The sequence below is a fragment of the Callorhinus ursinus genome, unplaced genomic scaffold (assembly GCF_003265705.2).
Source record: "Callorhinus ursinus isolate GAN/ISIS: 27379988/994484 unplaced genomic scaffold, GSC_fseal_2.0 scaffold32, whole genome shotgun sequence".
Lineage (NCBI taxonomy): Eukaryota > Metazoa > Chordata > Mammalia > Carnivora > Otariidae > Callorhinus > Callorhinus ursinus.
Window position 1 is genome coordinate 12063632 of NW_027397094.1, and position 15895 is coordinate 12079526.

The 15895-nt window shown below is 46.2% G+C and overlaps 1 protein-coding gene across 2 annotated transcripts in view; it reads right to left on the reverse strand.

Annotated features, from left to right (window-relative positions):
• Positions 1 to 15895, reverse strand: part of GPR137B (G protein-coupled receptor 137B) — a 51459-nt gene that overhangs the window by 11892 nt on the left and 23672 nt on the right. For both annotated transcript variants that reach the window (XR_012374305.1, XM_025850852.2), the window contains exons 3-5: positions 13342 to 13564; positions 11741 to 11890; positions 8830 to 8958 (exon numbers count right to left, since the gene is read on the reverse strand). Coding sequence is in view for 1 of the 2 variants with exons in the window: in XM_025850852.2 (XP_025706637.1) it covers positions 8830 to 8958; positions 11741 to 11890; positions 13342 to 13564 (502 nt within the window). In the remaining variant the exon portion in view is untranslated. The remainder of the gene's footprint in view (positions 1 to 8829; positions 8959 to 11740; positions 11891 to 13341; positions 13565 to 15895) is intronic.

Consider the following 15895-nt stretch of genomic DNA (forward strand, 5'->3'; position numbering starts at 1 on the left):
CTTCCCCCTTCCTCTCCCTCCCTCACTGCTCCTCCCCTGCTCATGCGTGCTTGCTCTCTTCTCTCTCTCAAAAAAATAATAGACCAATGGAACAGAACAGAAAATCCAGAAATAAATCCACAATTATATGGTCAATTAATTCCAACAAAGAAGGCAAGAATATGCAATAAAAGTCTCTTCAACAAATGATATTAGGGGGCGCCTGGGTGGCTCAGCCATTAAGCGTCTGCCTTCAGCTCAGGTCATGATCCCGGGGTCCTGGGATCAAGCCCCTACATCGGGCTCCCTGCTCAGTGGGAAGTCTGCTTCTCCCTCTCCCACTCCCCCTGCTTGTGTTCCTGCTCTATCTCTGTCAAATAAATAAAATCTTTAAAACAAACAAAAACAAATAATAGGAAAACTGGACCACTTTCTTACACCATACACAAAATAAACTCAAAATGGATTAAAGACCTAAATGTGAGACCTGAAACCATAAAAATCCTTGAAGAGAGCACAGGCAGTAATTTCTCTGACACTGGCCATAGCAATGTTTTTCTAGCTATGTCTCCTTTGGCAGGGGAAAGAAAAGCAAAAATAAACCATTGGGACTTCATCAAAATAAAAAGCTTCTGAACAGCAAAAGAGTCAACAAAACTAAAAGACAACTTACTGATTGGAAGAAGATATTCAAAAATGACACATCCGAAAAAGGGTTACTATCCAAAATATATAAAGAATTTTTACAACTCAACACCCCAAAAAACAAATAATCCAATTAAAAAATGGGCAGAAAACAGGAACAGATATTTCTCTAAAGAAGATATCCAGATGGCCAACACATGAAAAGATGCTCAACATCACTCATCATCAGGGAAATGCAAATCAAAATCACAATGAGCTATCACCTCACACCTGTCCAAATGTTTAAAATCAACAACACAAGAAACCAGTGTTGATAAGGATGTGGAGAAAAAGGAACCCTCACCCACTGTTGATGGGAATGCAAACTGGTGCAGCCCCTGTGGGAAACAGTATGGAGTTTCCTCAAAAAAATAAAAACAGAACTACTCTACAAATCCAGTAATTGCACTACTGGGTATTTACCAAAATAATACAAAAACACTAATCTGAAGGGATACACGCACTCCTATGTTTATAGCAGCATTATCTACAATAGACAAACTATGGACACTCAAGCCTGAGTGTCCACTGATGGGTGAACTCGATAAAGAAGATGTAGTGTACATATACAATGGAATATTACTCAGCCATAAAACAGAATGAAATCTTGCCATTTGCAATGACATGGATGGAGCTAGAGAGTATAATCCTAAGTGAAATAAGTCCGAGAAAGACAAATACCATGTGATTTCACTCATGCAGAATTTAAGAAACAAATGAGCAAAGCAAAAAAAAAAAAAAAACAAACCAAAAAACAGACTCAATTATAGAGGAGAGAGGGTCACCAGAGGGCAGGTGGGCGGGGGAGGTGGGTGAAGAGAATTGGGAGCACACTTATCTTGATAGGCACTGAGAAATATATGGAAGTGCTGAATCACTATATTGTACACTCGAAACTAATACAACACTATATGCTAACTACATTAGAATTCTAAAAAAGAGGTTCAACAGAGAGTTACCTTATGACTTAGCAGCTGCTCTCCTAGATATGTACCTAAGAGAAATGAAGACTTTTTTTTAAAGATTTATTTATTTGAGAGAGCGAGCGAGCGCGCGCATGCTTGTGGAGGGTGGAGGGGCAGAAGGAGAGGGAGACGATCTCCAGCAGACGCCCCGCCGAGCAGGGAGCCCGACACGGGGCTCGATCCCAGGACCCTGAGATCATGACCTGAGCCTAAACCAAGAGTCCGATGCTTAACCAGCTGAGCCACCCAGGCGCCTCTGAAGACATGTTCACACAGAAACCTATACGCTGATGTTTATAGCAGCACCGTTCCTAAGAGCTAAGAAATGGAAACAAGATGGGACACATCCATACAATGAAATATGATTCAGCCATAAAAAGGAATAAAGTAGTTATACATATTACAACATGGATGAACCCTGAAAACTTTATGTTAAGTGAAAGAAGCCAGTCACAGAAAACCAGACACTGTAAAGTCCCATTCCTGTGGAATTACAGTGTAGGGAAACCTACAGACACAGATGAATAGTAGCTTAGGGGCCGGGGGAGGGGAAGTGATAGCTAATGGGTATGGGTTTCTTTTTGAGGTGATAAAAAAATGTTCTCAAAAACTGGGGTGATGCTTGTACATATCTGAATACACCCCAAACCACTGAACTGTACACATGACACGGGTGAATTGCATGGTATGGGCATTCTATCCCAATCAAGCTGTTCAAGCAACAATAAAAAACATGGAGATTCTCAAACTTCACAGTGCATTCAAATGACCTGGGGTGCTTCGTATTTAAAACGTGAATTCCCAGAAGCAACCCCGGAGATTCTGATCTCGGAGTCAGTCCTGACACCAAGTGCCCTCAGGACTCCGATGTGGACGGCAGAGAGCCACACTTTGAATACAGTCATATCGGCCTAGTGCTGCCGGGTGGAGAGGCTTGTTTACACCGACCGAATTATGGATCCAAATGGTAGAGAACAGTTTAAAGAAATTCCCCACCTGCAATGTGCTTTTTTTTAAAAGTCAATGAATAGGAGCTGGGTTATAAACTCCCCCCCCACACACACACCCACGCTAAGGAATATTAGACTGTTTCTTTTCCTTCAAGCAATTATAGGAATTACAGATAGCAGTAAGATTATTACTGAGTCATACAAAGTAGCAATTTAGTTTCTCCAAACCTTATGCCAAAGAAAGCCACAGCATAGCACAGTAATTAACATTATGGACTCGGGAGCCAGACTGCCTGGGTTTGATCCCAGCCCTGTCTCTGCCAGGCCACGTGATCTGGAGCCTGTCTGCTCATCTAAGCGTGATAATAGTTTCTATCTCAGAGGCTGAGTGTGAGGATTAAAGAACAGAATATATTTGGGGCGCCTGGGTGGCTCAGTCGTTAGGCATCTGCCTTCAGCTCAGGTCATGATCCCGGGGTCCTGGGATCGAGCCCCGCATTGGGCTCCCTGCTCCGCAGGGAGTCTGCTTCTCCCTCTCCCACTCCCCCTGCTTGTGTTCCTTCTCTCGCTGTGTCTCCCTCTCTGTCAAATAAATGCATAAAATCTTTAAAAAAAAAAAAAAAGAACAGAATATATTTAAAGTGCCTAGCGCATGGAAGCACTCTACAATGCTTGGCTGATTTTACCAAATTCTGCAGGTGCAGACGGCCTAAGGCTAGTTTACGAACACTGGTGCTTCCCCAAGCCAAATCTGACACCCACATTCCCTGCTAATGAGAGTTCCTTCATGAGTAGAAACGGGAAAATGTTTTTCTATTTAGGATTATGCATCCCTCCCGCTGAAGTCACTTCCTTGTAAATTAGGAGGAAAGATTGTTGAGGGCATGAAGAATCATTTTAATTCACCGCTCCGTTGTTGTAGATGAGCACTTATCCTCAGTGTGGTCCCTAGATCTTTTCAGGCATCTGCAAGGTTGTAACTATTTTCACAATTAGTGATTAGCGTATTAAGATGTGACTTGCCTTTTCCATGGTCTCAACAGCAGCATGAATGGTGCGAAAGCCTGTTGCTCGGGCACGTGATCAAACAGTGGCACCAGCCGCCTGGCCACAACTGTGGTCACCACCACTACACAAGTCAGTTAGAAACCGTTTCACTTAAGAATGTCTTTGGGGGCGCCTGGGTGGCTCAGTCGGTTAAGCGTCTGCCTTCGGACAGGGGCGCCTGGGTGGTGCCATCACTTAAGCACCTGACTTGGTTTCAGCTCAGGTCGTGATCTCAGGGTCATGAGATAGAGCCCCACATCGGGCTCCACGCTCAGCGGGGAGTCTGCTTGGACTCTCCTTCTCCCTCTGCCCCTGCCCACCACCTGCTTACTCTCGCTCGCTCTTTCTCAAAAATAAATAAGTGTTAAAAAAAAAAAAAAAAGAACGCCTGTGACAAAGCAATCCAAGTTATTAGTTTTATTAAATCTCGGTCCTTGGGCCTGTCTTTTTAATATGTTAGGTGACAAAATGGGAAGTAAGCATACAGCACGTCTGTTGTGAGAAAGCTTGTTTTCAGGGAGAGACCCCGTACAGCCGTTTGAGTTGTAGCTACCTTTTCTCATGCAACTTCACAACTCAGAAAAACCATGCTTTTTCGGACATGGGTGTTTGGCATACCTTGCCTTGAAAGTAATTGAACTGTCAGACAGGTAGACAGTATTTATCATTGATCAAATTTGAGTTTTTTTTAAGCAAAAATGAAAGCTTTGGAAAACTGGTATTCTCCCACCATGAGCTTGATGGCATCCCAGTACTTAAAAGATTTTCCTGAAATGATCAGTGGTGATATTTAATAAGTGAATTTCAGCATTCGGAAGATCTGCATAACTCGGTAAACCAATATTTTCCAAGTGACCAATATAAAAGGTGTGTGTGGGTAAAAGATACATTCAAAGTGCAAGATAAACTGATGGATGTTAATGTTTGACAATCTGAGGAGTTTATTGGTATGGTTTTAGATTTAGACTTTTAAGAAACCACAACTTGTTCACTTTTGATGCATATCAAAGAAAAATATCCACAATTATGTTAAAAGGTATTAAATTACTGCACTTTACTGCAAATATCTATTTCTGTGAGGCTGGGTTTTCTTTACATACTCAACCAAAACAATGTATCACAACAGATTAAATGCAGAAGCAGATAGAACCCAGCTGTCTTCTATTAAACCAGATACAAAAAATCTGAAAATTTTGAAACAATTCTACTCTCCTATTTTGTTTTGGAAAATGTTCTTTTCTCAGAAAAAAAAAATTATGGTAACATGTAATGGGCTTATTTATAGTGAATTATATTTTTTAAAATTTTAGACACACATACACACACACCTCCAAATAAGAGCTTTTGCAGGTCCTCAATAATTTATCAGTGTAACCCCGAAGAGTCAAAGAATCTTGAAAAAGAAGAACAAAGCTGGAGGCATCATGCTCCCTGCTTTCAAATGATATTACAGAGCTACAGTAATCCAAACAGTATGATACTGGCATAAAAACAGACACAGAGATCAATGGAGCAGAAGAGAGCACCCAGAAAGAAACCCACACTTACATGGTCAAGTACTTTACAACAAAGTAGCCATGATTACATAATGGGGAAAATGACAGTCTTTTCAATAAACCGTGTTGGGAAAACTGGACAGCCACATGGAAAAGAATGAAATCGGGCCACTATCTTATAGCACACACAAAAATTAACTCAACAAGGATTAAATACTTGAATGTAAGAACTAAAACCATGAAACTCCTAAAAGAAAACACAGGTGGTAAGCCAAGTGAAGCCACATCAAACGAAAAAGCTTCCACACAGCAAAGGAAACCATAAACAAAATGAAAAGTCAACCAACTGAATAGATGTTTGCAAATCATATATCTGATAAAGGGTCAATACCCAAAACATATGAAGAACTCCTACAACTTGACAGCAAAAGGTTGCTGGAGTGGTGGGGGGTGGGAGGGACGGGGTGGCTGGGTGACAGACATTGGGGAGGGTATGTGCTATGGTGAGCGCTGTGAATTGTGCAAGACTGTTGAATCACAGACCTGTACCTCTGAAGCAAATAATACATTATATGTTAAAAAAAAAAAAAGAAGGATGAGGCAAGCAGGAGGGGAAGAAAGAAGGGGGGGATATTGGAGGGGGAGACGAACCATGAGAGACGATGGACTCTGAGAAACAAACTGAGGGTTCTAGAGGGGAGGAGGTGGGGTGATGGGTTAGCCTGGTGGTGGGTATTAAGGAGGGCACGTTCTGCGTGGAGCACTGGGTGTTATGCACAAACAATGAGTCATGGAACACTACATCAAAAAGTAATGATGTAATGTATGGTGATTAACATAACATAATAAAAAAATAAATAAATAAATAAATAGGCAAAGGACCTGAACAGACATTTTCCCAAAGACCTACAGACGGCCAACAGGTACATGAAAAGATGCTCAACATCACTCATCATCAGGGAAATACAAAATAAAACTACAATGAGCTATCACCTCACACCTGTCAGAATGGCTAAAACCAAGACAGGAAACAAGTATTGGCAAGGACGTGCAGAAAAGGGAACCCTCGTGCACTCACTGCTGGTGGGAACGTAAGTGGGTGCAGCCACTGTGGAAAACAGTATGGGAATTCCTCAAAAAAGTAAAAATAGAACTACCCTATGACCCAGCAATTCCACTTCTGCATATTTCTCTGAAGAAAATGAAAGCATTAGTTTGACAAGATACCTGCACCCTCATGTTCACTGCAGCATTATTTACAAGAGCCAAGACATGGAAACAACCTAAAAGCTCATAGATGGATGAAAGGATAGAGAAAATATATCTATAATGGAATATTACTCAACTACCAAAAAAACCCCCACCCAAATCCTGCCATTTGCCACCCCATGGATAAACCTTGAGGACATTATGCAAAGTGAAATAAGTCAGACAGAGCAAGATAAATACTGTATGATCTCGCTTATGTGGAATCGAAGAGCAAACAGAGAAAACCCCAGCACAGGTATAAAGAACAAATGGGTGGATGTGCGGGATGGGGAGTGGGCGAAATAGTGCAAGGGGTCAAAAGATACAAGTTTCCAGTTATAAAATGACTGTGTCCTGGGGATGTCATGTACAGCATGTTGACTACAGTTAATAATAGTGTGCTGCATATTTCAAGGTAGTTAGAGTAGACCTTGAAAGTTACCACAAGAAAAAAAACCGTAGCTGTGTAGTGATGGATGGCAACCAGACTTACTAGGGTCATTTTGTACTATCTACAGATATCCAATCACTACGTTATACACCTGAAACTAATATGTCAATTACAGCTCAGTACAAAATATCAATCAGTGTAAGGTATCCTGAGACCAAAATGTTTAAGAATCACTGCTCTAGGTAATACTCCAAATAGCAGATCTATTCAACCACAATAACTAAGTAACTCCATCTATACAGAGTGTGTTGAGGACAGGTGTCCCTGGATAATGAGATCTGAGAGTACACATTATTCTGTATTCATTTAGTAAAACCATACTTTGAACACTATCACGTTAGCCTCCCTCTCGTTAAATTCGGAAATCTACTCTCCTTCAGGCTGCCTTGAGTTTCGGGAGCCCAGTTCTGAAGGCTCTGAAACTTGAGCTGATGAAAAGGTACACGCAGAGCCTGGGGGAGGCCTCCACGAGCTCTGGGAGTCTGCCTTAGCGACCCCTCACAATCCCCTAGGCAAGCAAGGTGCCCAAAAAACTTCAGGGAAGGAAGGAAAACAAGGCAACTGGTCTCTTGGCCTAGAATCCACTGTCTACCTGTCCCATTTCTGTGCCAGGGAGCCTGAAGTGTTTAGGATCTGACTTTACAGACGCCTCCAGCTGTTCCCAAAGCAAGTAAAGTCAGATGAAGTGCAGGGCCATGGTCCTGCAGCTAAAAATAATGGAAGGGGAGGAAACAGATGCCAAGGTCTAGAAAACGCTACCCGTTGCCTTCTCTGCAAGGGCCCCAGTCAGGCTGTGCTGCCCCGCCCGCCCCAGGCCAGGCTCGCTTTTTTTCCCTGTTTCTGGCTCATCGGTGACTATCCAGAGATGAGTAAGAAAAAAACAGGGTAGGGGCGCCTGAATGGCTCAGTCGGTTACTTGGCCGACTCTTGATACGGGCTCAGGTCATGATCTCAGGGTCACAGGGCTCCACACTCAGTGGGGGGTGTGCTTGAAATTCTCTCCCTCCCTCTGCGCCTCCCTGCCGCTAGCATTCTCTCTCTCAAATAAATCTTTAAAAAAAAAAAAAGAAAAAAAAAAAGAAACAGAGGAAAAAACAAAGGGATTGGTAACTGTATCTGCTTTCCTTCCTGCCCACCCACACTTGGCTCTCACTGGCCAAAAACCATTCACTACACTTTTCCGTGGGTTTCACAGATCAGTGACTCAAAATGCTACCACTTGTTAACGTGGCTGGAATAATTTATGGAGCAGAAGCTCCCAGGAGTTTCCTCATTCTCGCAAGTTGTGCATTTTCTGCCCCGTCCTCATAGACACACTTATGCAAAGCTGGCTGAGCAGACACGGGACCGAACCAGGGGAGTGGGGTTAGCATCCCTCATGCTGTTTTTATTTCCATATCACCGAGTTCCCAACTCACCATCTAGCATAACACAGGGATCGAAGAACTCGAGTACCATTTTCTATTTTCCTTTGCTAAAATAAAAACTTATATATTTAGTTCGCCCCAAGTCAAGGCTCAGATACCAGGGAGGCTGTTGTTGCGTTAGGAAAAACAATCACTATCTCCAGGCCTTGAGATGCAACTTTCATTTCTTCTGGAAAAGCTAAGCTGAAAAAAATGAATTTCTCTCAAAAAGAGTTAAGGCAAAAGACCATCTCAGACAGACAAGGGAACTTTTTACATCACAACAGGATGGAAGAGGCACACTCCTGAAAAATCTAAGGACAAAACCAGATTGCATGCTTTGTGATTAGAAGCAGGAGATATTTTCTGCAACTAGAAGATGGCTTACCGGGCGCCTGGGTGGCTCAGTCGTTAAGCGTCTGCCTTCGGCTCAGGTCATGGTCCCGGGGTCCTGGGATCGAGCCCCGCATCGGGCTCCCTGCTCCGCGGGAAGCCTGCTTCTCCCTCTCCCACTCCCCCTGCTTGTGTTCCTGCTCTATCTCTCTCTGTCAAATAAATAAATAAAATCTTAAATAAAAAAAAAAAAGAAGATGGTTTACTTACAAGGTCCTTTGTAGGGTTTCTAACTCGGAAGAAGTAAACGACTAAGGTGGTGGGTAAGAGCTCCCACACAAAAAGGACCACTCCAAATACGACGTATCCAGCATCTCCCAGCTGATTCTTCAGATCCGCCTGTTGAGAAGCAAGGGGAGGACCTGGAGTCAGCAGGCTGAGAGCGGAGGGAAGAAGTTTTGCTGTGGTTCTTCCTAATGTGAACAGAGACTAATTCTAACACGGTGTGATTCCTCTCCCCTACAACATGCACGTTGAAATCAGGTAATACTCATGGTCAGGACCTCAGGAGCGGAGTTTTTCCAACCACACAGGGCAGATAATTCTCATCTTCGAACAGTCAAAGACAGGAACTGCCAATCTCTGATGTTTATTACTTCACCCTCCAAAACTCTCCTTATACCCAAGTTAAGTCTCTCAAATTTAAGTTGATTTTCTTTCCTTCAACAATCAAATAAGGAGATGTTAGGTCACTCCCTCCCAAATTTTTGAGAACAGCAGACAACCGTCACCCTCTGTCTCATCCCTGGGATAAACACATCAATTTTTAAACTTCTCTTCCCATCCCCCACATCCTATTCTTTATCCTTTAAAGCCTGTTGCAGGCGAGAGCGTCCGGAAAAAAAGCTGTTCAGAGCCCAGGGTGTTTGTCTGGACCAGTGGGATGGCCAAATGGGCCTTGTGTGTCATCTGTCCCGCTCCTGCAGGGCCGGGGGCTCAGGGCGCAGGTGCACGGTCGCGTCTGGGCAGCTCCCCCACAAAGGGCAGCATTTCGAACAAAGTGCACCAAAAACGAAGCCATGAAGGGCGGATCACCTCAACGGAGTCCTTTTGCCTTCTCTAGAGCATCGTGTTTGCAGGGCAGTAGCCAGAGCTGATCAGGCTGCCCCAGACGCTGCCTCCCCAACTCCGCACCTCGCACCCCATCTCTAACTCAGCCCGGCAGCACACTGCCCTTCTTCGCTTCTACACGGACAACGTGCTGCTCGTGGCTGCCTGTTAGGTTTGCTCCTAGGTTATTTTGGTTGCAAGACACAGGTCTAGATAGTCATAAATAAATATCTCCCCCCCCAAAAAACAACAAAATTTTAAAAATTGTGTTATTTTGGGCGCCTGGGTGGCTCAGTTGGTTAAGCGATTGCCTTCGGCTCAGGTCATGATCCTGGAGTCCCGGGATCGAGTCCCGCATCAGGCTCCCTGCTCAGCAGGGAGTCTGCTTCTCCCTCTGACCCTCTTCCCTCTCGTGCTCTCTGTCTCTCATTCTCTCTCTCAAATAAATAAATAAAATCTTTAAAAAAATAAAATAAAAAAATAAAAATTGTGTTATTTTAAATGTGTTATCATTATAAGCCCTCAGCTGAAAGAAACACTGAAATAATTATTCTGTTAAGACCTAACCTCTCTTGTTTGACGGGTACGGAGGAGTTTCGGTTTGGGAAGATGAGCACGCTCTGGAGACGGCCGGCGGTGACGGCTGCCCAGCAAGGGGACCGTATGCTTGAAAGTGGTTACGACAGTAGCTGTGATGGATATTTTACTGCAATGAAATCCTTTGGGTCTTATGAATAAGTCTCTAATTTATTGTTTCAAGTTTTGATTTTTATATATTTGATTTTCTCAAAACAGGGCACACCACCTTCGGCGGTGCCTTGCCCGAATTTCTCCCATCCTGTACGCGTGGGATCGGTTTGGGTGGTGGTGGTGGTGGTGGTTTTAATCCTTCCTAACTCTAACACCTTCCCCGTGCCTCTTCTGAATTTCACCTCGTCCTCACATGTTTATCGGGGTCATTTAATGCCTTCTTCTAGAGTGTGAATCCAGTCCAGGGGGTGATCACTGCTGGGATCTTAGAAGTGCATTTGTATATAGTTGACCATTCAGCATTTTTCCAGGAAAAGTTAAGGAGCTTTTTGCAATTCAATCCAGTAGACGCCTCTTATAAAACAGCAGTTCTGTTTATTGTAATGGCTTACTTGTGTGTCTGTTTTCCTCAGAGGACACAAGCTCCTCTGTGGGCAGGGGGGCAGCCCGTGTGTGTTTGTCCCCCCAGCACTCGGTCCAGCGTGACAGAGAATCACTGTTCTCAACTGAAAGGATGTCACCTCATTCTCAGTCTGTTTTATTTTCAGCTTTTGGGAACAAGAATGCCAGATGATATGTCACTACCTTTGTTCACTGCTTTGTAATTGATAATTCATGAGTTTCCAGAATATATTAAATGGGAGAGAATATCATAGGGAGACTGTTGGTAAAATGAGCTTTTTACCAACACCTTCATCCCCTGGTCATTTTTGTCTCAATTTCCTCAAACGCTGTCTCCATGCTCCATTTTAAAAAAGCCACAGTTTTAGGGGCATCTGGGTGACTGAGCTGGTGAAGCGTCTGCCTTCAGCTCAGGTCATGGTCACGGGGTCCTGGGATTGAGTGCCGGGTCCGGCTCCCTGCCAGCGGGGGAGTCTGCTTCTCCCCTCCCCTTGTGATCTCTCTCTCTCTCTGACAAACAAATAAAATCTTAAAATAAATAAATAAAAGCCACAGCTTTATGTATTTTCTGAAACCCGCATACAATCTGTTTTACCTTGGCAAATTTCACTCTTTAATAAAGCCATCTTACATTTATATGGAAACACTTAAAAACTTTCTAAGTACTGCTTGTCAAGAGCCCCAGAAACTAGAAGTACGTGTGCACGCGCACGTGTACACCTAGACGCTAGCTCTCTCAGAACACGTGAACTGGAACAAGGCAGGTACTATGATCCCATTTGACAGGTGAGGATGCAGATACCAACAGGTAAGTGATGGTCAAGGTCACCCAACAATTGAGCAGAAGCGAGGAGCTAATACCTCTCGGTCACATGGGGTGCTACGAAGCAAAGAGTCGCCGCTCAGGGCGCCCACTGACCTGGTCTGATACGTTGTACCAGTCGTAATCAAAGGAATGGACGTTCTTGCTCTGGGAGAACGACAGGATGAACAGGTTGTAGCAGGCTCTGGAGGTGTAAAGCAGGATGACGGTCACTCCGACGGCTGTCACTTGACACACAGAGGAGCCCTGGAAAACAGGGAGCCATGAGGGGCACACCCACTCCGGGTCCAAGACATCAGCCTCGTCCCAGAACCCGGCCTGGGTTCAGAGCTCATAAACCCACGCCCAAGCCTCACCGCATCCCACAGCCCCTCCTCAAATGTCAAATGATCTTCACATAGACGCTTCAAAATCTGGGAGTTGATTTGGAGATGCCTCAAAATATGGGCCACTTGCCTAAAGCCCAGGTCTGTAAGAATGAGAAAGTCAGGTGGCTTATGCTCTTCAACCTCCAAGATGACTCCCCGATTTAGGAACCCACTGCCCAGCCTCTGGCCTGGGGACAACCGAGCCCAGCAGGATGGCCCCTGGGAGAGCGGGATCCCGCAGATTGTGGCCCCGGGGAAGGGAGCGCTTCCTCAAATTCCAGAATCTTCTAGGCTGGAAGCATTGGAATTCCAGTATCGATCCAGACACGATCTCGTGGGAGACAGAGCTCCTCACGGTCTTCAGACGGAAGACTGATTACAGCCAGGTGGGCCGAGTGGCAAATAAGGCAGACGGCGGGGTGGGGGTCCGCCAGTCAGGGGGGTCCACCAAAGGACACGGTTCCGGAAGGTTACAAGCAGAGGAGTTACAGAAATCACCCTATCATTGCACAAGTGAGAAAACCAAGGCCCCTTCCCCGGCCTCCACACTTCCCTGGGCTTCCCAACCATGGGAGACTTGAGATGAGGCCGAGCTGGGGCCCACGAGCGTGCCTGCCCTTCCCTATAACTCCGGGGAAGGGCAGAGAGAACAGAGATTCTAGGGTGTGCGGCATAGCAGCAAACCAACCTTGCCTCCCATCCCGACTGGCTCCATCTCTGACCCATCAGCACGAGATGATTGCTATCCTGAACTCCAGGGGGCAGTGTCCACTGTCCTGTCAACGGCTCGTCAGTGCCGAGGTGAACCTCCATCCGAATCTGACAGAGCCTGCGGCCAGACTGCCCAGTCCGAAGTTGCTGCGGAGGGCAACCCAGGGCAAGCTGTGCCCTGGTCTCCCAGTCTATACAGTGGGGAGGATACCTACTCCCGGAGATCTGGGAGGACTCCAGGAGCTTACGCATGCCGAATGCTCATCTCAAAGTGCCTGGAACACAGAGCATGCTAGGTGTGTGTTTCTGCTGGTATCATCAGCACAAGCAATCCTGCGAGTCCTTTAAAATGTTGACTAAACACTGTATCTATAAACCGGAGATTACCTCCCTGCCAGTAATTCTGCACACTCCAATGCACTTGCAGCCACCTCGAAGGAAGTCTTCTTGCGTGCAAAGTTCAACGAACTACATAGCTCTGTGTTTGGGCAACCAGAGTACGGCCAATCGTTTGTGGGGGGGTCAGGTGTGAAAGGTATTTGCTGAGTTCTGTTGGCAACCAGAAAACTATTTTTAGAGTCAGTTTAACCAAGGGCTCTTGACTACATTCCCACCTACCTTTGACTCCAAGTAAATGTTGGCTAAGGACATCTTGGAGATTTTGTAGAGACAGATGGAGAGAGAAACGGCACACAGCACAAAGAGGGTGTCGTTAATGGCCACACGCACAGAGACAATGACCTCCCTCTCCCAGTTTCCTGTCTTCACCAGCACCGCACAGGTTACATTCACCAACAGGAACACGAGGCTGATGAAGAGCGAGGCCAGGTAGAGGGGTAACCTGGAAAGGACCAGAGGGAAATGTAAGGCACCGTGCCCTGCAGGCTGGCTGTACATTCTGGATCAATCCAGAAGGAAAATGCGGTATTATTTTGGCTAACTGCTAGAAGCAGAACATGCCACAGTTAACACCCAAGACTGCAGATTTTGGAGGTAGCCGTTCTTAGATTCAGATGACAAATCAGCTACAAATGGTACCCTCAGGAAGGTGCCCTCAGCGCCTTGCTTGTCCTGTCTCCGGGAGGTGGTGCAGATCTGCCACAGTCCCTTGCCCAAGGCGGAACGGAGGCAAGCTGGCCGGGTCCCTGGCCATTTTTAACCTGTAGATTCCCGGAGCCACACACTTCTTTAGTGACTGGTGCAAGGTCTATAGAAAGACTTCTCAGACTGACTGAAACCAAAGTCAGCAGCCTCAAGCTTCTCTTCAGGACTGTCCATATTGTTTACTTCCTTCAATAAACATGAGAATAAGGAACAGATTTGCTTGGCTCAAAAATAGCCTGGGTCTAAGCTGACTACATTTTAAATCCAAAAGATGAAAATTCTCAACTATAAGTGGTTTCGAAGCTAGAGAGTGTCTTCCAAAGCTGTAACAGACCGGGATACAGAAACCTGCATAAAGGGCGCCTGGGTGGCTCAGTCGGTTAAGCGTCTGCCTTCGGCTCAGGTCACGATCCCAGGGTCCCGGGATCGAGCCCCGCCTCGGGCTCCCTGCTCAGCGGGAAGCCTGCTTCTCCCTCTTCCTCTGCCCCCCACCCCGCACTTGTGCTTTCTCTCTCCTTCTCTCAAATAAATAAAAATCTTAAAAAAAAAAAAAGAATCCTGGATGATAATCCCAGCTCCAGACGTCATCACGGACAGGACCCATGGAGGGGGGCACACAGGGAGAAAGAGAATGTGTAAGTAAAGGGTGAGGAAGCCAGGCATAACTTCGACACCAACCATGTGGCACCCACGACAGCTAGTGTGATGTGGCTCCAAGCCTCCACGCCACCCTCCTTCCTTCTCCTCCCGACCTGCCCTCATCTGCCCAGTGTGACCCAGAGACACACAGAGCCGAGACATCAGGCCAGTCTCTCGGCTACTCTGGGCTGCGTGTCCTTATCCATAAAAGATGAGGACTCTCATCGTGCCTCAAAGAGCAGCCATGAGAATCCAGTGGGTCCTATGCCTTCCTGTTACTCCTCTATCCTCACCCCACGGAGCCTCGAGGTCTCACCCCCGCTTCCCCTTTTGTCAACAGCAACTTCTACAAAGTCTTCACCTCATCCTGTCATTCCTTCCTCCACAGGTACTCCCCTGCTGACCCCACGTTCTCCCATGACCTACTCCAAAACAGAAAGGGGTCAACTCTTGGCAGCCATCTTTGCCCGCCTTCCTGGAGCTCCCTTGTCCATCGCGCCACAGCCCTGCGCCTGCACCCCGTTCCTCTGTCTGAGCTTGCCCCTGGTTCCTCTTCCTCCCCCAAAGTGACAACGCCCTTGGCTCTCTCCTCTACCCCCTGGGAAATACCTTTACTCCTGTGGGTTCAGTTACAGCCTCGGACGCCTCAGTTCACGAAGCTCACCTAGAGCCGCCGCCCTGTCCTACACCCAGACTCACGCTCCAAACAGCCTGCCACGGAGGCCCTGCCACCTCAGACCATGTCCAAGCCTAACTCCCGATGTTCCCCCTCCAGCACTCCTCTTGGTTTTCCTATATCTCTGAAAGGCACCACAATTTTTTGTAGACTCCTAAACTATAAAGATCTTCTTTGATCGCACCCCCAGTTTAATCAGTTGTCAAGTTCAACAGATTCTCTATTCCTACTCCCCTAGCTGTGAGCCCCCTTTCCCATCGTCACCAACCACAGGGCCTCATGCTTCTGCCTAAAACCAATGTGATGGTGTCCAGACTGACCTCCACCCTCAACCCCACCCTGGCACCCTCCAATCCCTTCCTTATACATCCAATCAGTCTACGGAGCCAGGTCAATCGATGGGCGCCCTACACGCTAATTAAGCCAGTCTATGTGCTGGCCTGAATCCCATCCCTGTGTCTGCACCCCCCCGTCTTTACACAAGCTGATCTTTCTGCCTAAAACCTTCCTGCCCCTCCATTTCAATCCCATCCTGCTCTGCAAGCCTCTAGGACCACCTGTTAAAACAGAATTCTGTCCAGTATTTTTAAGATTTTATTTATTTGAAAGAGGGAGTGTGTGCACACACACAAAAGCAGGGGGAAAGGCAGAGAGAGAAGGAAAAGCAGGTTCCCCGCTGAGCAGGGAGCCTGACGATGACATGGGGCTCAATCCCAGGACCCCGGGATCACGACCTAAGCTGAACTGCCTGGT